General features: G+C 41.7%; 1 protein-coding gene across 1 annotated transcript in view; it reads left to right on the top strand.

Annotated features, from left to right (window-relative positions):
* LOC134511163 (macrophage mannose receptor 1-like) overlaps positions 1 to 16,987 on the top strand; it is a 39,511-nt gene extending 22,524 nt beyond the window's left edge. Inside the window, exons 20-29 of the mRNA XM_063324724.1 lie at positions 232 to 346; positions 987 to 1,168; positions 1,831 to 1,933; positions 7,050 to 7,279; positions 9,247 to 9,412; positions 10,743 to 10,889; positions 11,987 to 12,103; positions 13,433 to 13,600; positions 15,417 to 15,446; positions 16,008 to 16,987. Of these exons, the coding sequence (XP_063180794.1) occupies positions 232 to 346; positions 987 to 1,168; positions 1,831 to 1,933; positions 7,050 to 7,279; positions 9,247 to 9,412; positions 10,743 to 10,889; positions 11,987 to 12,103; positions 13,433 to 13,600; positions 15,417 to 15,446; positions 16,008 to 16,252 (1,503 nt within the window). The 3' untranslated portion in view covers positions 16,253 to 16,987. The remainder of the gene's footprint in view (positions 1 to 231; positions 347 to 986; positions 1,169 to 1,830; positions 1,934 to 7,049; positions 7,280 to 9,246; positions 9,413 to 10,742; positions 10,890 to 11,986; positions 12,104 to 13,432; positions 13,601 to 15,416; positions 15,447 to 16,007) is intronic.
* The last annotated feature ends 263 nt before the right edge of the window (positions 16,988 to 17,250 follow it).

The raw sequence follows: 17,250 nt of genomic DNA, 5'->3' as shown, positions 1-17,250 counted from the left end.
GCTTTTGGAGGTCGCCCGCTCTTGCCCAGCACTAACCTTGGACAGCCTTGGGACAGGTTTGTAAGTGCTGCAGACACATCGCTGTGATCAGCTGGGTCTCCTTCTTGCTGGCTCAGTGTATCCCCCATCTGCTGCTCTTTACCTGCAGGGACCAGAACTGAATTAATCAAAACCAATGGTTTTAATACTTTGATAACTGAAATTTTGTCTAATCCTTTACTCTCCCTGCAGTGTTATAAAATATTTGGATTCAGAGAAGAAGAGAGACTGACTTGGCACGCTGCAAGAAGTGCTTGTATAGAATTAGGGGGAAATCTGGCTTCTATACACAATGAGCAAGTGCAAGGTACGACGTCTGAACCTTTTGGTGCTAAGTATGAAGCCAGGACATTTCACCATCTAATGACGAGGCCAAACTAGCCTCCAGATGTAAATAGCATAACCTATGAAGGAAGACCTGGAGCTGCTTGACCCAGAGAGAAGAATGGAATGAGATATTATGACACTTCCCACCTCTTGGCAAAAGCATCTTGTGGAGGGAACAGAATAATCTGTTCCCCATGGCCTTGGAAGATGTGATAAATAGTTATAGTTCATAGTAATGAAATGTCCACAGATATTCAAGTCAGAAAGTAAGAAAACATCCATCAGAAATGACATATGTGCCTTGGGGCAAGACTGATTAATCCTTTTGAAGTCCCTTCTAGCTCTAAATTCTACAATATTTCCAAGAAATCTCTATAATTTTTCTGTAAAAAACTTTTCTTCATTTTTTTTTAAATGAAATCAACTGCTTCAGCTGTTACCCATTGTAATTTTTCTCTTTTACCATTAACTCATAGTGTAACAATACTGAATCTGATATTAGCAATATTTTTAAAAGTTGAATGGTTGTTTTATTTGAACTTTGGTTTATACTGAATTTGAAGAAAGGCAACTCCTCAGCTACTCTCTTTACCTGATTTTTTTTTTTTTTTTTTTAATAGCCTTCTTCACCTTCTACCTAAAGGATGTTGCCAGTGAAACGTGGATAGGACTGAATGATATTAATAATGACGGCGTATTTCTTTGGACAGACGGAAGCATTTTTGACTATTCAAAGTGGGCGAGCCAATTCCAATTTAGAGATAAAGTCATAAAAGTTGACGGGAATTATATTACAATACAGGTAAACAGAAAAAAAAATATATCAGAAAATGCATAACTTAAATAACATAGTCAAGGACAGTGTAACCAGTCTGACTTCTCTCTCAGCTAGGATCCTTAAAGTGGCTTAAAGCAGAGGCAGCTGAATAATATTTCAGAGATCAAGTTTTTAAAGCTGTACCTAGAGATTAATAGGCCTGTTTAGAGTCTATACTTATTGTCATTCCTTTGCAGAAGTCTAGAACTGCAGAAAAAGGGGTGATGTATTATAATTACCACTAGAATAAATTAGAATTATTAGAATAATTAGATTTTACTGAAAACATTAATTATCACTAGCTGTGATTTTTACTTTGTTTTATTGTTTCTCCTTGTACAGTATGAATCCAAATGAAAGTTCAACAAATTCAGTACAGGTTACCATAAACTGCATAGCAAAAATAGCTCTGGTGCACTCCAAGGAATTTTAATAAATTGATAGGAGTTCTTGCAGTAATCTGCCAAGGAAAGTACATTTGCTTAACATATATAATACAATAAGTTTATTTTCCAAGAAACAGTAAATGAAAATAAGAGCCAGAAAATTAGAAAAGCAAGCCATTGTCTCCTTAAACCTATTTTTATTATTTTGCCAGACATTTTGGACTTGATCAGCTATCATTTTCTTCTTTAATTTTTCCCTAGACTGACTGTATTGCAATGAAGAAAAGCTCTGTAGATGAAGCAGGGTACTGGGAAAACACGGACTGCCAGTATAACAAAAGCTATATTTGCCAGATGGACAGCAGTAAGTTTTACTTTTCGCTTTCTTTGTTGGAAGATACTTACTGAACTGTATGAGTTCTCAGCTGTATCTGCCCGCCTGTGCCTGCAGCCGGGGTGAGGGAAGAAGCAGAGCTACTTTCCCAGCTCAGAAATTCCAGACACAAAACACACTCTGGGATAAGGATTATAAAATAGTTTTGGCTTTACAGCCTCTCTCCTCCCAGCACACCCACCAACACTCTCAGGGGCCGACTTCACCTACCCTGCAGACATCTACTCTTAAATCAGTTGCCTGAACGTGGCAATTTGACACTTTGATGGCAGGATTCACCTGCCTCATCCTGAGGCAAATGGCCAAAACACGTTAGAAGAGCTGTGCCTTCAAAATGCCTTTTTTCTCTATGGACATAAAAGTTTAGCCACCTGTGCTTTACCCAACTAGCACACATAGAGGTACCTGAATTAGGTTATTTTGCAAATGCAAATAGAATCATAGAATCATTTAGGTTGGAAAAGGCTTTGGGATCATCGAGTCCAACCATCAACCCCACTCTACAAAGTTCTCCCCTACACCATATCCCTTAACACCACATCTAAATGAGTCTTAAACGCATTCAGGGATGGTGACTCCACCACCTCCCTGGGCAGCCCATTCCAGTGTCTGACCACTCTTTCTGTGAAGAATTTGTTCCTAATGTCCAGCCTAAACCTACCTGCTGCATCTTGAACCCATTCCCTCTTGTTCTATTGCTAATTACCTGTGAGAAGAGACCAGCACCAACCTCTCTACAATGTCCTTTCAAGTAGTTGTAGAGAGTGATGAGGTCTCCCCTCAGCCTCCTCTTCCTCAAACTAAACAGTCCCAGCTCCTTCAATCTCTCCTCATTAGATTTATTCTCCAGGCCCTTCACCAGCTTCGTTGCCCTCCTCTGCACTCGCTCCAGCACCTTGATATCTCTCTCATATTGAGGTGCCCAGAACTGGACACAATGCTCCAGGTGTGGCCTCACCAGTGCTGAGTACAGGGGGACAGTCACCTCCCTCCTTCTGCTGGTCACACTATTTCTAATACAAGCCAGGATGCCATTGGCTTTCTTGGCCACCTGGGCACACTGCTGGCTCATGTTCAGCCGCTTGTCAATTAGAACCCCCAGGTCCTTTTCTGCCAGGCAGCTCTCCAGCCACACTTCCCCAAGCCTGTAGCGAGGCATGGGGTTGTTGTGGCCCAAGTGCAGGACCTGGCACTTGGCCTTGTTGAAGCACATTCCATTAGCATTGGCCCATCGGTCCAATCTATCCAAGTCTCTCTGTAGAGCCTCCCTATCCTCATGTAGATCAACACTCCCGCTTAGCTTCGTGTCATCTGCAAACTTGCTGACGATACACTCTATATCCTTATCAAGGTCATCAATAAAGATGTTAAACAGAAAAGGTCCCAACACCGAGCCCTGAGGGACACCACTTGTGACCGGCCCGCAGCTGGATTTAACTCCATTGACCACCACTCTTTGGGACCATCGATCCAGCCAGTGCTTGATCCAGCAGATCATATGCTCATCCAGGCCATGAGCCGCCAGTTTTTCCATGAGAATTCTATGGAGGACAGTGTCAAATGCTTTTTGAAAGTCTAGGTAGACAATGTCCACAGCCTTTCCCTCATCCAATAATCTGGTCATCTTGTCATAGAAGGAAATCAGGTTTGTCAGGCAGGATCTGCCTTTCATAAACCCCTGCTGACTAGGCCTGATCCCCTGCTTGTCCATTATATGAGTTGTAATGGCACTCAAGATGATCTGCTCCATGACCTTCCCTGCTAACGAGGTCAGACTGACAGGCCTATAGTTTCACGGATCCTCCTTCCTGCCTTCTTTGTAGATGGGTGCTACATTTGCTACCCTCCAGTCCATTGGGACCTCCCCAGTTAGCCATGACTTCCCGTGAATAATGGAAAGTGGCTTGGTGAGCATGTCTGCCAACTCCTTAAGCACTCTTGGATGTAACCCACCCGGTCCCATAGACTTGTGCGCATCCAAGAGGTGTACCAGGTCACTGATCACTTCCTCTTTAATCGTGATGACCTCGTCCAGCTTCCCCTCCCTGTCTCCTAGCTCACGAGGCTGGGTGCCCAGCGAACAGCTAGTTCCACTGCTAAAGACTGAGGCAAAGTAGGCATTGAGCACCTCAGCCTTTTCCTCATCCTTTGTGACTATGTTTCCCTCTGCATCCAATAAGGGAGGGAGATTTTCCCTAATCCTCATTTTGTTGTTAATGAATTTATAGAAACATTTTTTGTTATCCTTAACAGCTGTAGCTAGGTTGAGCTCTAGCTGCGCTTTGGCTCTCCTAATTTTCTCCCTGCATAGCTTCGCTATATCCTTATAGTCTTCATGAGAGACCTGCCCCCTCTTCCAGAGGTCATAGACTCTCCTTTTGTTCTTGAGGTCCAGCCAAAGGTCCCTATTTAGCCATGCCAGTCTCCTTCCCTGTCTACTTGTTTTTCGGCACACAGGGACAGCCTCCTCCTGTGCCTTTAAGACCTCTCTCTTGAAGTATGTCCAGCCTTCCTGGGCTCCTATATGCTTCAGGGCAGCCTCCCAAGGGATTTTGTCCAGCAGTCTTCTGAACAGGTCAAAATTTGCCCTCTGGAAGTCTAAGGTGGCAGTTTTACTAACCCCTCTCCTTGTTTCCCCAAGAATCAGAAATTCGATCATCTCATGATCACTGTGCCCTAGACGGCCACCAACCTTTACTTCCCCTACAAGTTCTTCCCTGTTCACAAGAAGCAGGTCCAGGAGGGTACCTTCCCTCGTCGGCTCACTTACCAGCTGTGCGAGGAAGTTACCTTCCACACATTCCAGGAACCTCCTGGATTGTTCCCTCTCTGCTGTGTTGTATTCCCAGCAGATATCTGGGAGGTTAAAGTCCCCCACAAGAGCAATGGCAAGTGACCACAAGATTTCCCCCAGCTGCTTATAGAAAGCTTCATCCGCCTCACTGCTTTGGTTGGGAGGTCTATAGCAGACTCCCACAGCGATAGCAGCTTTATCAGCCCTTAACCTAATCCAAACACTCTCCACCCCATCATCAGTATACTTGATTTCTGAGCTCTCATAGCATTCTCTAATACATAGGGCCACTTGTCCACCTCTCCTTTCCTGTCTGTCCCTCCTGAAGAGCTTGTAGCCATCGATTGTGGCACTCCAGTCGTGTGAGGCATCCCACCACGTTTCTGTGATAGCCACTATGTCATAGTTTCCCTGGTGCATCATGGCTTCAAGCTCCCCCTGTTTGTTGCGCATACTGCGTGCATTGGTATAGACGCACTTCAGATGTGTCAATGACTCCAGCACCTTTTTGTGAGTGTGGGCCCCATTTCCCACCAGACCCCTCTCAGGTGCTTCCATGATTTCTAAATGTCTGTCCCTTCTCTCAAATGAAACGGCAGAGTGAGAGTCCTCGCGAGTCAACCATCCTTCAAGCCCTGGCATGCCTCCCTTGAGTTTATTCCTGACAGGCCCAGTTATCTCCCTTTCCCCCCTCATATCTAGTTTAAAGCCCTGTCAATGAGCCTTGCAAACTCCTGCCCCAAAACTCTTTTCCCCTTCTGGGACAGGTGCGTCCCGCCTGCCACCAGCAGGTCAGGTGACTCACATAGCAGCCTGTGATCATATAACCCAAAGCCCTGCCGATAACACCAGTCCCGGAGCCACGAGTTGACCTGTTGCCTCTTCCTGTTAATTTCCTCATTCATGATTGCCACTGAAGGATCAGAGTAGAATACAACTTGTGTTCCTGATCCTTTAAGCCGCTGCCCCAAGGTTCTAAAATCTCTTTTAATCGATTTTGGGCTCCTTCTACCCACTTCATCCCTACCCACCTGAAATACTAAGAGGGGGTAATAGTCAGAGGAGTTTACCAGTGCCAGAAGTTTGCCCAACACATCCCTGACCCGTGCCCCAGGGAGGCAGCAGACTTCCCTGTGAAGTGGGTCAGGACGGCATATTGGCCCCTCCGCCCCCCTCAGTAGAGAGTCACCCACAACAATAGCCCGTCTGCTTTTCCTTTTGGAGCCAGTTGTGATGCAAAAAGCATAAAGCAAATACAAAGCATAAAGACGAATTCATTAATAACCTCCACCATAGGTATCTTCGCTAGCTAGACAATACACTAAAAGCAGCTTTTCAACCCTCACCCCTGGACTTACCCCCCCAAAATACCCCCTCAAACATACCCCACTGGGGGGTTAACTAAGGTCAGTTAAACTGGTTATTTTGCTCACCAGTCTCTAGCAATGCTTTTATATCGCAAGACCAGCAATAATCAGAAGAACAAAAGTTCTAGTTTTCTTCGTGTATCCTCAGGGTGGGAGACACATCCGGAGCACTGCTACCCTGCGGAGTGCGCAGGAATAGAAACAGGGAACTGCTGAGCAGCAAGTAAAAATAGAGGAAGAAGCCACAGCTGGGCCAGATGCTGCGCAGCTCGGACCTGTGCAAGTGCAGAAAGCTGCACAAGGGCGTCACTAGCAAAAACAATTGCCAGGGCATTCTTGACACTGACTGAACACAAAGGCAGTTTTTGTCCTTTTTTTCTGTCCCCATTACTAGCTCTAGGTCTTTGTCTTCTACTTCCACATATATCATTTAAGGTACAACTACTGTTTCCTCTTTCACTTCATCCTACCTGGGAAAGAAGTAGCAGCAGAGCTGCAAACTTTACTTAGAATGAAATTCAGCCCTATCTTGAGACTGAAGCGGTGTGGAGATCCTGCACCGCGCTTGCTTGGGAGGAATTTCACCTGCACTGTGGGAGGGGAACCTAGAGACCCCCTGGGGGAGGATCACTGTGTGACCAGTATTCACGTCATTTAATCTGGTGCTGTGCGTCTCTACAGATAGGCACAGCTCGTCCTCTGCCTCTCCCTAATCTCTGGATGCACTGTTTACACTATAGTTACAAATAATTTCAAGTTACCATTAAAATAGGTCTTCTGCGTTTTAAACAAGAAATGCTTTTACTTGCTGCTGTGCTGCCACACTGCATTCATCCGTTACTCAAAAATAATGCTGCTAGTCAGGTAGCTAGTAATTTTCACTCTTTTCTCCCCTTCCTCTCAAATTTGTACCTCTTTCCTACAGAGCCTGAACTGCTTCGTTCCACAACTGCTCCAGATTCTGATTTCATCCCTTATGATAACAGCAGCTATTTAATCATTCCTTCTAAAATGAATTGGGAAGAAGCAAGAAAAGCCTGCAAGGAGAAATCTTCAGAGCTTGCCAGCATTTTTGATTATTACAGTAATACATTCCTGCTGCTGCAGGCAGTGCAATATGGAGAACCCTTATGGATTGGGCTCAATAGCAATGTGGTAAGTTTAATAAATTCATAGGTGGTGCAGTTAAATGCTACGATTGGATTACTATCAGCAGGAAGAATTGTAGCATGAACAGATTTAGGAACCTAGGACTGGTGGACAGCACTCACTTCATTTAACTTCATCCATCTTAAGTCATGAAACTCCACTTTAGACAGTGGAGAAGGTTGGGAACCTCTGACAGTATGGGCCCCTTTACTAACTCTATGGAAGTCTTAGACACCTAAGTCAAACTACCTGGTTAACTTTTAGATGGCCATTTTTAGGAGAGGTGAACTCTACTCAAAGGGACCAACAGGGTCCCTAAGGCTAATGCCTCGCGATCCTTGGCAACTGTAGCTTTTTCATTACTTTTTGTCTCAGAAGGGTTCACAGGAGCTACCACGTGCCTCTGAACACCCTCCTTGTTCTGCTAAGTCCAAAAGATTAAAAGCAGTAAAACTTATACTGTACCAGAAGAAGAGGATACAGAGATCCAGGTCCACCGCTGTGTACGGGAACACTCAAGTGAACATCAGTCTTATTAGCTCTGTGACTGAGTGCCAAAATGACCTTCGGCTTCTCTAGTGAATATGCAGTTGCTCAATGCACTTAACTACCATGTTCCTATTGCACTGTTTTTTGAGCTGACTAAAGTACCTTGAAAATAAAAAAGAGCTCTTTCATCAGTAATAATTTTCTTAACTAGCGATCGTTTTTACTAATTGTGATTCCACACTGATATATAACATAGCAAAACACGTCTGAAATTCAGTATATCTAGGGAAAACTTGCAATAAATGTTGTGTAAAAATAGTGTTTCTGATTATATGATATAGCAGCATTCTGATAAAGCCTCTTAGAAGACTGCATTGTCTGAGACAATTAACTTGTTGCCGAACAAAACGTATTTCCATGATTCTAACAGTGCCTCTTCCTACCAGACAAAATGCTTGGTCTTAGAGTATATAAGTGGTTAGTAGTCACAAACCTTGACTTGAATCCTCCCACTTGCACAAGTCCGCAGGAAATCCCTATCCAAAACAAAATAATAGTGTTTACGTCCATTTGATATCAAAGTTCGTCGTTTTTAAAGTCATAGAAACATGGTTTAGAAAAGCAGTTAAAATTCCATTATGAACAAGTTTGGAGCACCGGACGTGTTCTCCTGGTCCTTAAAAATGAGCTGGCCCTGCTGTCGCAGAGTGAGGCTTTGTGATTCCTCCTGTTCCCCGGGCAGAAATCTTGCCCTGATGGTGCCAAGCTCAGGGGGAGCTTGCGTACCTGGCCACTTGACATGTCTAGACACTAAAGTGAGATCACATTTTATCTCCCAGTTCTTAATGTCAGCAATAGACTATCTGAATCTGTTCCCTTTTCCTTGTAATTCTTATAATTCTTCCTGGGACAAAAAAAAAAAAAAAAAAAGGAGAGGGAGAAGACTAAACAAAGACTCAAGACTTCCTGCTCCTGCATATTTTTCTTTTGGTCCTTACAAAATAATTTTCTCAGATTTTTCAAAGTGATAGCTGTAGTTTGCTCCTGAATGTTTCTCCTCAAAACTGTACTTGAGCTTAGAGTCCTTGTCTGACAGCCGACCCTGAGACACACTTCCACCTGCGCTTCCCACAGGTTTCATGTTCCTGTGGTCGCAGTGCTCTTCATGGTGACCTGACACTTCTGGGATGGGGATTCCACCTCACAACGTTGCCCGACAAGGGACTGAGCACCAGCAGTACCCAGGAAACATCATTTAGCCTTTGAAACACCTTCACGGGCTGTTTCAGTGCAGGAGGCATACTGCTGTGTCTTATTTTGATGTTGCTGAATCCTGATTCAATTACTATTTTAACAGTACTAGCACAGACAGACAACTGAGCTCTATATATCACGGTGAAAATGTGCATTTGTATAAATCCACTTACCTGAAACAGCAGATGGGAGTGTAGAAAAATTATGTCAAATGTCTTTTTCCATTTTAGAGTTATGGCTATTACAGATGGACTGATAAAAGGAAAATAACTTTTTCGAACTGGTATTATGAAGAACCGTCAGAGCGAATAGCCTGTGTCTATCTAGAGCTCCGTGGGACCTGGAAAACAGCACCTTGTAATGAAAAACATTTTCCTGTCTGCAAAAAATCTGAGGGTAAGCTATCGTAATTGCTTTTGGTTTTATGGCAGAAGCCTTGCTCAATCCGCTTTGACTGAAATACGAATTTTCTAAGTATATATTAAGGAATAATAAGCCTGGGTATGTAATGTCAATACCTTTATTTTGCATGAACAATGTTCCGTTTTGATGGGTTGTCATTCACCAGCCAAGACAGTGCCATTTTACTGGACTGGGGCAATAACGGCCGTAGGAGTTATCCTACGTCGCAGGCAGACAGAACACAGACTGCGGGAGTACTAAACTTTTCACTTCGAGTCTAAAGTGTGACAGGGATTTTGTGGGAGGGACTGTAAAGTCCACTGAGTATAAAATAGATGTTGTTCCTTCAACATAAGCAGCATCCAGACACTGGTTTACAGCTTCACTGTTGTTAGAACTGGGGAAAGGAGGAAGAGTTGTATCTGGGAAAGAAGAAGAGTCTGTTATCGGCCCAAACAAAAGTTCATGCTTCATAGTGACTCTATGGGTGTCACTGAGGAATACTACAAATTAAAAGCTACAGACAAACCTTGGGATGGGACTGAAACTTTTTTCTTTCTCATTTGTATTAGAGAAACCTCTGTTAGCTCTAGTGACACAGACTTAATGGAAATCCTGAGTTTCTTTTGATCAGCTTTTATGTAGTTTTTCTTTAATTTCTTTTCCAGGCCATGCTCTGAACTTCATATCTATTCATTTGCAACTTAATTTTAAAAATGCATGTACCAACTGACAGCGTTACTGGTTTATTCCACAATGTCACTGCTTGCAGGAAATTGAAGGGCTACTACATAAATATTCAATGAGCTTTGGGTTTATTCCATGCACTGTCAGAGTTAAAGCTGTTCAGAAATCTTATGTAAGCATTATTATCTTGAGGAAAATATTAAATGAGAAATTTCCATGGCAAACTATGATTTAGATGATATTTCATTTAAAATCAAATTGTTATTTGAACCTCTTGAGGGTTTGAGAGTTTTCTGGCTTTTCTTTTTCTGCTTTTTACTGTATCTTTTATTTATACAAATTTGTTGGTTATAACAAAAAAACTGGAACCAGAAACCCCAGAACACTCAAATATTCTTGAGACAGTCAAAGTTTGATTTAGTCGGTAACACAGAAGAGGGCAGGCTCACACTGAGCCATTCAGCTGTGACTGGGCAGTTCTGCTCCTCATTGTCACTCCTGACATAGTCACTGATAATTCTAGCACTGTGTGACGAAGAATATTTTAAGTACTTCTAAGAAAGGGCTTTTTAAAACTTGATTTCATGTCAAGAAATCCCTATTGAATGAAAGCACCTATTTATCCTATTTCTTTTAGATGTACTTCCTTCTGATCCCCCACAGGATATTGGAAAATGTCCTGATTCTGATCACATCTCTTGGATTCCTTTCCGAAGCTACTGCTATAACTTCAATGCCAATGAAATGAGCTGGGCTCAGTCTGTGACTCAGTGCGTTCAATCAGGTAATTATTAGTTTTACCCAAAGACAGGATTTCAATCCTGACATAAAAAAAAAAATAACTTTGAAAAAGTCTTGAAAACTAATGCTGAAAATTCTACACATATTATAAAAAGGAAATCAATGTCTCATTTATTTTTCACCGTTGATGCTGTTTGCTTTTCATTTATTTTGAAATTAAGGTCATTGATTTTTCTTGGGTTTGGTTTTTTTCTTTCCCAGCTGTGTTTGTTTCTTGTTTCATTTCTTCATTCACAAAATTTCTCTTTCTAGTGAGATTTTAAAACGGGTTACCTTCTTTCCAGCCTTATCCCTTGTCTTCCATATCTCTCCCTACACAAAAGTAGAAGTAAATATAGTAATAATCACTGATTTTTAACACGGGGTGTGTGATCCAAAAGGGGCTGCACATTCTGCCTGAAAATTCTTGCTCTATCAGCAGGGCTCCCTGGCAGACTCAGAGCCCGGGGAGGGCAAACACTTCTCTCTCCCATCTCCAAGGCATCTGGTCCTGGCCAAGACCATGAGCTGCTCCTTGGCCCTCTTCCACCTGTGCTGCTGAATCATCAGCTACCTCATCCGTGCTTCAGAAGGCCATGGAAGAGAAAAGGAAGCACTATACTGCCCCCCAAAAATGGGTCCTTTCATTTCATATCTTTTTAGATCCTCTTAGCCTTCTTCCTCCACCACCATTGCCAGAAAAAAATTAATACTTCAGTTTGAATTGCAAATCTGTTTGCTGCACAATATTACATGCTATGTAATATCTTGACAAACCATGAAGAACAAATAAAAAATCATCTGTAATACCTATGAAAAATATCATCCAATCACTTGAAAGTAATATGCACTATGCCTGGTGGTTAAAAATCATCATTTTTACTGTGCTTTCATGTCTTCCATTTCTGATGACGCCACTCACAGTCTGTGCTGTTCCCTTACAGCTGAACACTACTTTCTTCTCTCTGTCTAAATCCTTGCTTACTCCCTCCCAGCAGGAGAGGTTTTATCCTTAACCTTATCCTGTATCACAGGCTGTAACTACCACTGACTTCTAGGGTAGGGGACATCTCCAACCATTTTCTGTTGGTTTTCTTATAGGTGGTACATTGGCTTCTGTAGAAGATGTGGCTGAATCAAACTTTTTAGTAGAGCATGCAGACTTATTCACAAGCAAGACAAGCGGCTTTTGGATAGGAATATACAGAAATGTAAATGGTAACTATTTTAACTTCTACTAATAATCATAAACAGACTTCATGAAATGGACAGAAATATGAATAACATACATCATTGTTTTTAAGGAGCTAATTGAAGTATAGTAGAACCTAGTTAGAAACAAAAAGATATATTGACAGCATATAATCTAAAAATTCTTGGAAGTTGATGGTTTTATCCAATAGGTGTGGAAGGCCGTAGAAAAGAAATTTGCTTGGCTTCAGTTACAGGTCTTGGATATTGCATGGCTCCACCAAAGGGATGCCAGCATGGGACTGCCTCAATTCAAATATCCTGTCCATATCTGGTTCAGTAGAAAAGATGTGGAGAGGTGATAGAAATATCTCTTGAGAGGCACAACACAGAAGATACTGCTTTTTAAGAAACTGAGATATAACAAGTAATTTCAGCTGTCCATACCTGAGGCAATCACGGAGACTCATTTCTAAATTAGAATGATTCAGGAATTGCTGCAATTGATGATAATTTTGCACAGCCGCTTACGGTTGCAGCGTCACCAAGGACCCTCACAGAAGACCACAGCCAATGACATGCATTCATCCCTCTGACCTCAGCCCTCCCTGAGGAGATGTCTCCTATTTCTGGTCTGTGAGAAAGCCTTTCCCACCCTTTTTGCTCTGTGCCCTGGTGGGGAACATGCCCCAGCTGGCTCCTATCTTCTCACGGCTGGGGAGCACCTGCAGGTGTCCAGCTGGAACCCACAGCATCAAGCTTCTCTGTTTCTCTGTATGGAGAAAACTAGGCTGCTGGCAACCAGAAGAGTGCAGTGGAAAACATGCACCTGGAAAAAACACCACTAGTGTCAATCCACAATCAGTCAGAAAGGATTTTTTTTTTTTTCAGATTCATTTTAACTCATCGGTACATCAAAATTTTTATTTCGGAGTTTATGCAGAAAAGAAATGTTTTAATTTTAACTAAGCATATCTTTAAGCATTACAGTAAAAGTTGATTGATTTTGAATGAGCGCTGCTGAAATAATACTTTAGAAATTAAAAAAAAAAGCCTAGCTTTATTTTTTTTTTCAGTTTGAAACTTTAGTATCCTTGACAAAAATATGGGGATGCATAAATTAAAACTAAATTATGATTGGAAAATCTGCAAATCATAATTTGGAAACGCAATTATATTCTAAGAAGAGAATCAGAAGAAATACAATGCATTAGAAAGTAAGCACAGATGGGATTTTTGAAGAAAGTAGTATTGTTTTATTAGGCTGAGTGAAGTAATAACATTCATATTCACTAATATTAGTGAAGATATTTGATGTGGAACTAACAGTATTGCTACTAACATTTGCAACATTAGGGCAGCTGCTTTGGCAAGACGACAGTGCCTTAGACTTTGTCAACTGGGGTGAAGGACAGCCCTCGGGGGACCAGCTTGATTACTGCGTGGAGTTGTCTGCATTCTCCGGCTACTGGAGTATCCTTCCTTGCTCTTCCCAAAAGGGTTTTATTTGTAAGAAACCAAAGAGTAAGTGACTTCTTTAATATCTGCTCTTGATTTTTATGGTTTTATTTCAGCAGTAATAGCACAATCTGGTCATTACAAAAGACCAACGTAAAACACTGTATTTACAGTCTTCAATATCACCAGACAAAACTAATACTAATATATAGAGTTATCCTTTTTTCTGTCTGCCCTTTTCATGTTTTATTGCATCATAACTTCAGACTTTCTTGCATTCTCTGAATATTCAATTAATAACTAAAGATGATCAATATTTTCTGAAAATTTTTTAAACTCCTTTGTTGTTTTGCGCCCCTCCAACATAGACACATATTTTCCTGCTAACATTTGTATTCACCCTCTATGGAACAAGGGGTGCATCAATAATTTGCTTTTCTTCCTCTTGCTGTACTACGATACATGCTGTTCCAGTAAGACATGGATGAAGCAATATCACTTAAATAATAACAGAACGGAAGCATGATCCAGAGCGCGTATAGTGACCTTTGAAAATAGTACAAGTGTTTTGGTTGGCTTTTGTGGTTTTTTTTAATATTGTGTTTCTGTGTAACTGACCACCATCTGCTTTGGTCAGGAAGTAGAAATATCAGAATATTGTGAGCCAAGCAGCCATGTGTTATTTTGGAGTTTAACTGTTAACTCCGCAAAAAAAAAGTCTGATTTCCTGCCCTGTTTCGCAACCCTGAGGTTTGGGATGTTTCTGAGGTTCTGTCCTTTTCCCCTCCCAGAGCAAAGCTGCAGCTGGTGGGGAAAGCAGCCGTACGCATTCATAGCAGAGTCACAGCATTTTCTGAAAAGGAAAATTCTGCATTTAGGGCAGATCCTAATTTTCTTTGGGTAGTCAGTGCAATAGACGCTACAGAAAGTTAATTCTTTGTTACCCGATATATCAGAAAGCAGAAACGCGGTGTCAACACATACTTAATTTGCTGGGTTCGACTATGAGTGGCCCCTACGTGCAATGCTAAAGTACAGAGAATATTCCCTGACACCACCTTCTCCAGCAGAAGGAGGTTTCAGCACAAGTAAATCTTGCATTGCAAGGAGCTCTGCATCCTTCCAAGGAACAATTTAGGAGTTGCGTTTCCTTCGTGCTCACAAACACCCTGGAGCTTAATGCGTTGCTGTGCTTCTGCTGCAACGGCCCGGCTCCCGGTGCTTCCCACGCTGGAACGCGTGCTCCGGCTCTTCCCAAGGCTCCCGCTGCCCGTGGGGCCGATCCCAGATCCGCTCTTGGACCCGCCACCACCCAGCTTGCACCCAGCGCCCCAGGAAACATCTGGCAGATGGCGCCCCCTTCGCACAGCCAGGGAAAACTGCATAAGAAAACTCAAAACTCGAGCTTATGAATGTAATTACAGATGCAAATGAATTATGGCAAATTAAAAACTGATGGGTCTTAAAGGAATTGCATTCAGTACAGGAAAAGAGTCAAATATCTCAGTATTTGATCAAGTTGTTCCCAGTCTCCACTGGCATGCAGACCCAGCAAAAAGGGCAAGATTTATTATCCGTGTGAGAAGAGACAGTCCAGCTAAAATAGTCAGAAACTACCTGTGTTTGGAGATTCTTTGGTTATTAAAAAAGAAGCGAGAAAGGGGCTTTAACATGGAAAACACTGCAGTTTTATTACAGTGAATATCAGCTTAAAAATCAATCGCACCATTTCATCTCAGTTAATTTAGCACATGTGTTTCCAGGAGAAGTGATGAGGTAATTTTGACGCGCAGATTTCTAGACCTTTTGCTAACAGAAACTGTCAGGATGAAAATGTGACCTTATTAGATTTTCACTAAACATTTGTCTTTATCTTTGGCAGCAATTCTTAAAGCACCTGCAAACATGGAAGGTATGATTTATTTTTCCTTCCCAATAGTTTCAGAGAAACATGAAAAGGAATACTTGGGTTTTTTTACGAATTGCTATTTATTATTTATTTGTCTTTTATATATTTCTTTCTATGAACTTAGTTGACACTGAATTAATTCCCAGCATAATTTAGCAGTACCTATGAGACACTTAGGGCATCCCAGGATAACTAAATACTTTGGTAAACTCACCACCCCTTCTTTGCTCCTTCTTTGCACGCTAAGGTCTATGAGTGGCACTGGCACAGAGACATTATGATAGATTTTTAACAAAACTCTTATCCTAAAAAAACCCGTACGATAATATCTACACCTTAAATAGCATAGTGTCTTTGCCCACCCTCCTATCCTTGCCCTAAGAGAACAGTGGGAGAAGGCCGGGAGATGTTGAGGTTATATTCCATTTCCTTCATAAATGCGAGTTGCTGCTTCACAACAACCTGGTAACTAAGGGGGAAATGAGACCAATAGTTTTCAGTCCTCTTCTTATTTATTGGCGGCCACAGTACACCCACTTCTGTTTGCTTTGTGTTTATTTACAGATGTTAAAAAGGACAAAGCCCATGGTCACATGAATATGTGGATACTACTTACTCTCGTCCTCATCATTTTATTAGGGATGGGCTTCATGATTTATTTCTTATTCAAGATCAAAACTCAAAGTGTGACTGAAAGAGAGGCGAGGCGGCGCAGCACACTGATAGAATACAGCTGTGTCCTAACTGGAAAGGATGATGAAAATGATTCTAGCAACAACAAAGAAAAAAATGAACATAGCATCGTCTAAGGGGATAACACAGCCAAACTAAATGGTTAAGCTTAAAAAAAAATAATCTAGCTGGAACAATGGAAATCTTTGTTGACCTTATAGACACTATGAACTAAAATCAGCAATTATTCCTTTGGTAAGGATTAAGAGATATAGCTCTATGCTCTTCAAGAAATACTCTCAGGACTAAGACTCACTAATGTATAGCATGGATAATTAAACAAGCGTGACAAATAGCAGAACTAGTGTGAATTTAGATTTTAAAATTATGGATTAATACCCCAGCGTTCTCTCTTATTAGAGATTTGTGACACCATCACTTAGTGAGTCAAGTGCAGCCATATGGTGAGCACTCTCTTTGCAGACCACTCAGCCCCAAACCCTGCCCTTTGAGAACACACCTCGCCACGGCGTACGGGAGACTGCGTGCTGTTACTCAAGTAAAACGGTGTTTGGAATAAGTAGAGATTTGCATTATTGCCCCTGTTTTACACTCTTTACCCAAATATCTTCCTTGCCATAGTATCATAAGTGAAATGCAAATACTTGTCCTTCATTCATGGCTTCAACTTAGATTTTGCAAAATAAATAAATCTTTGCAAATGCTCAGTCCCATTCTATGACTCTGAATGTTTTGTATCAGTTATAAACATGAGAATATATCAATAAAGGATCTATATCTTACACAATAATACTTCAGTGTTGTTTAATTAGCATGCAGAGATGTTATATGGTTTCATGATCTAATGAGTCATTTACCTTAAGAGAGAAGCTAACAGGAGGTAACACACAAACATGAACAAGGCATATGACTAAAAAGAAACATAAATGAACTATAAAATAAAGTGGATGCCAAATAAAGCTGGAACAATCCATTCCTGTTTTTATTTCACCTGATTGCTCATTTTAGGATGCCTTCTCTCACTATTCTCCAACTCTGGTAAATGGACCGACGATGGAGCTCTGTATCCATGCTACACACCAGTAAGGCAGGGGGGCACACCGCAATGTCTTGG

The sequence above is a fragment of the Chroicocephalus ridibundus genome, chromosome 2, assembly GCF_963924245.1.
Source record: "Chroicocephalus ridibundus chromosome 2, bChrRid1.1, whole genome shotgun sequence".
Classification (NCBI taxonomy): domain Eukaryota; kingdom Metazoa; phylum Chordata; class Aves; order Charadriiformes; family Laridae; genus Chroicocephalus; species Chroicocephalus ridibundus.
The sequence above is the reverse complement of the archived record's forward strand: the minus strand, read 5'-3'. Positions and strand labels throughout refer to the sequence as shown.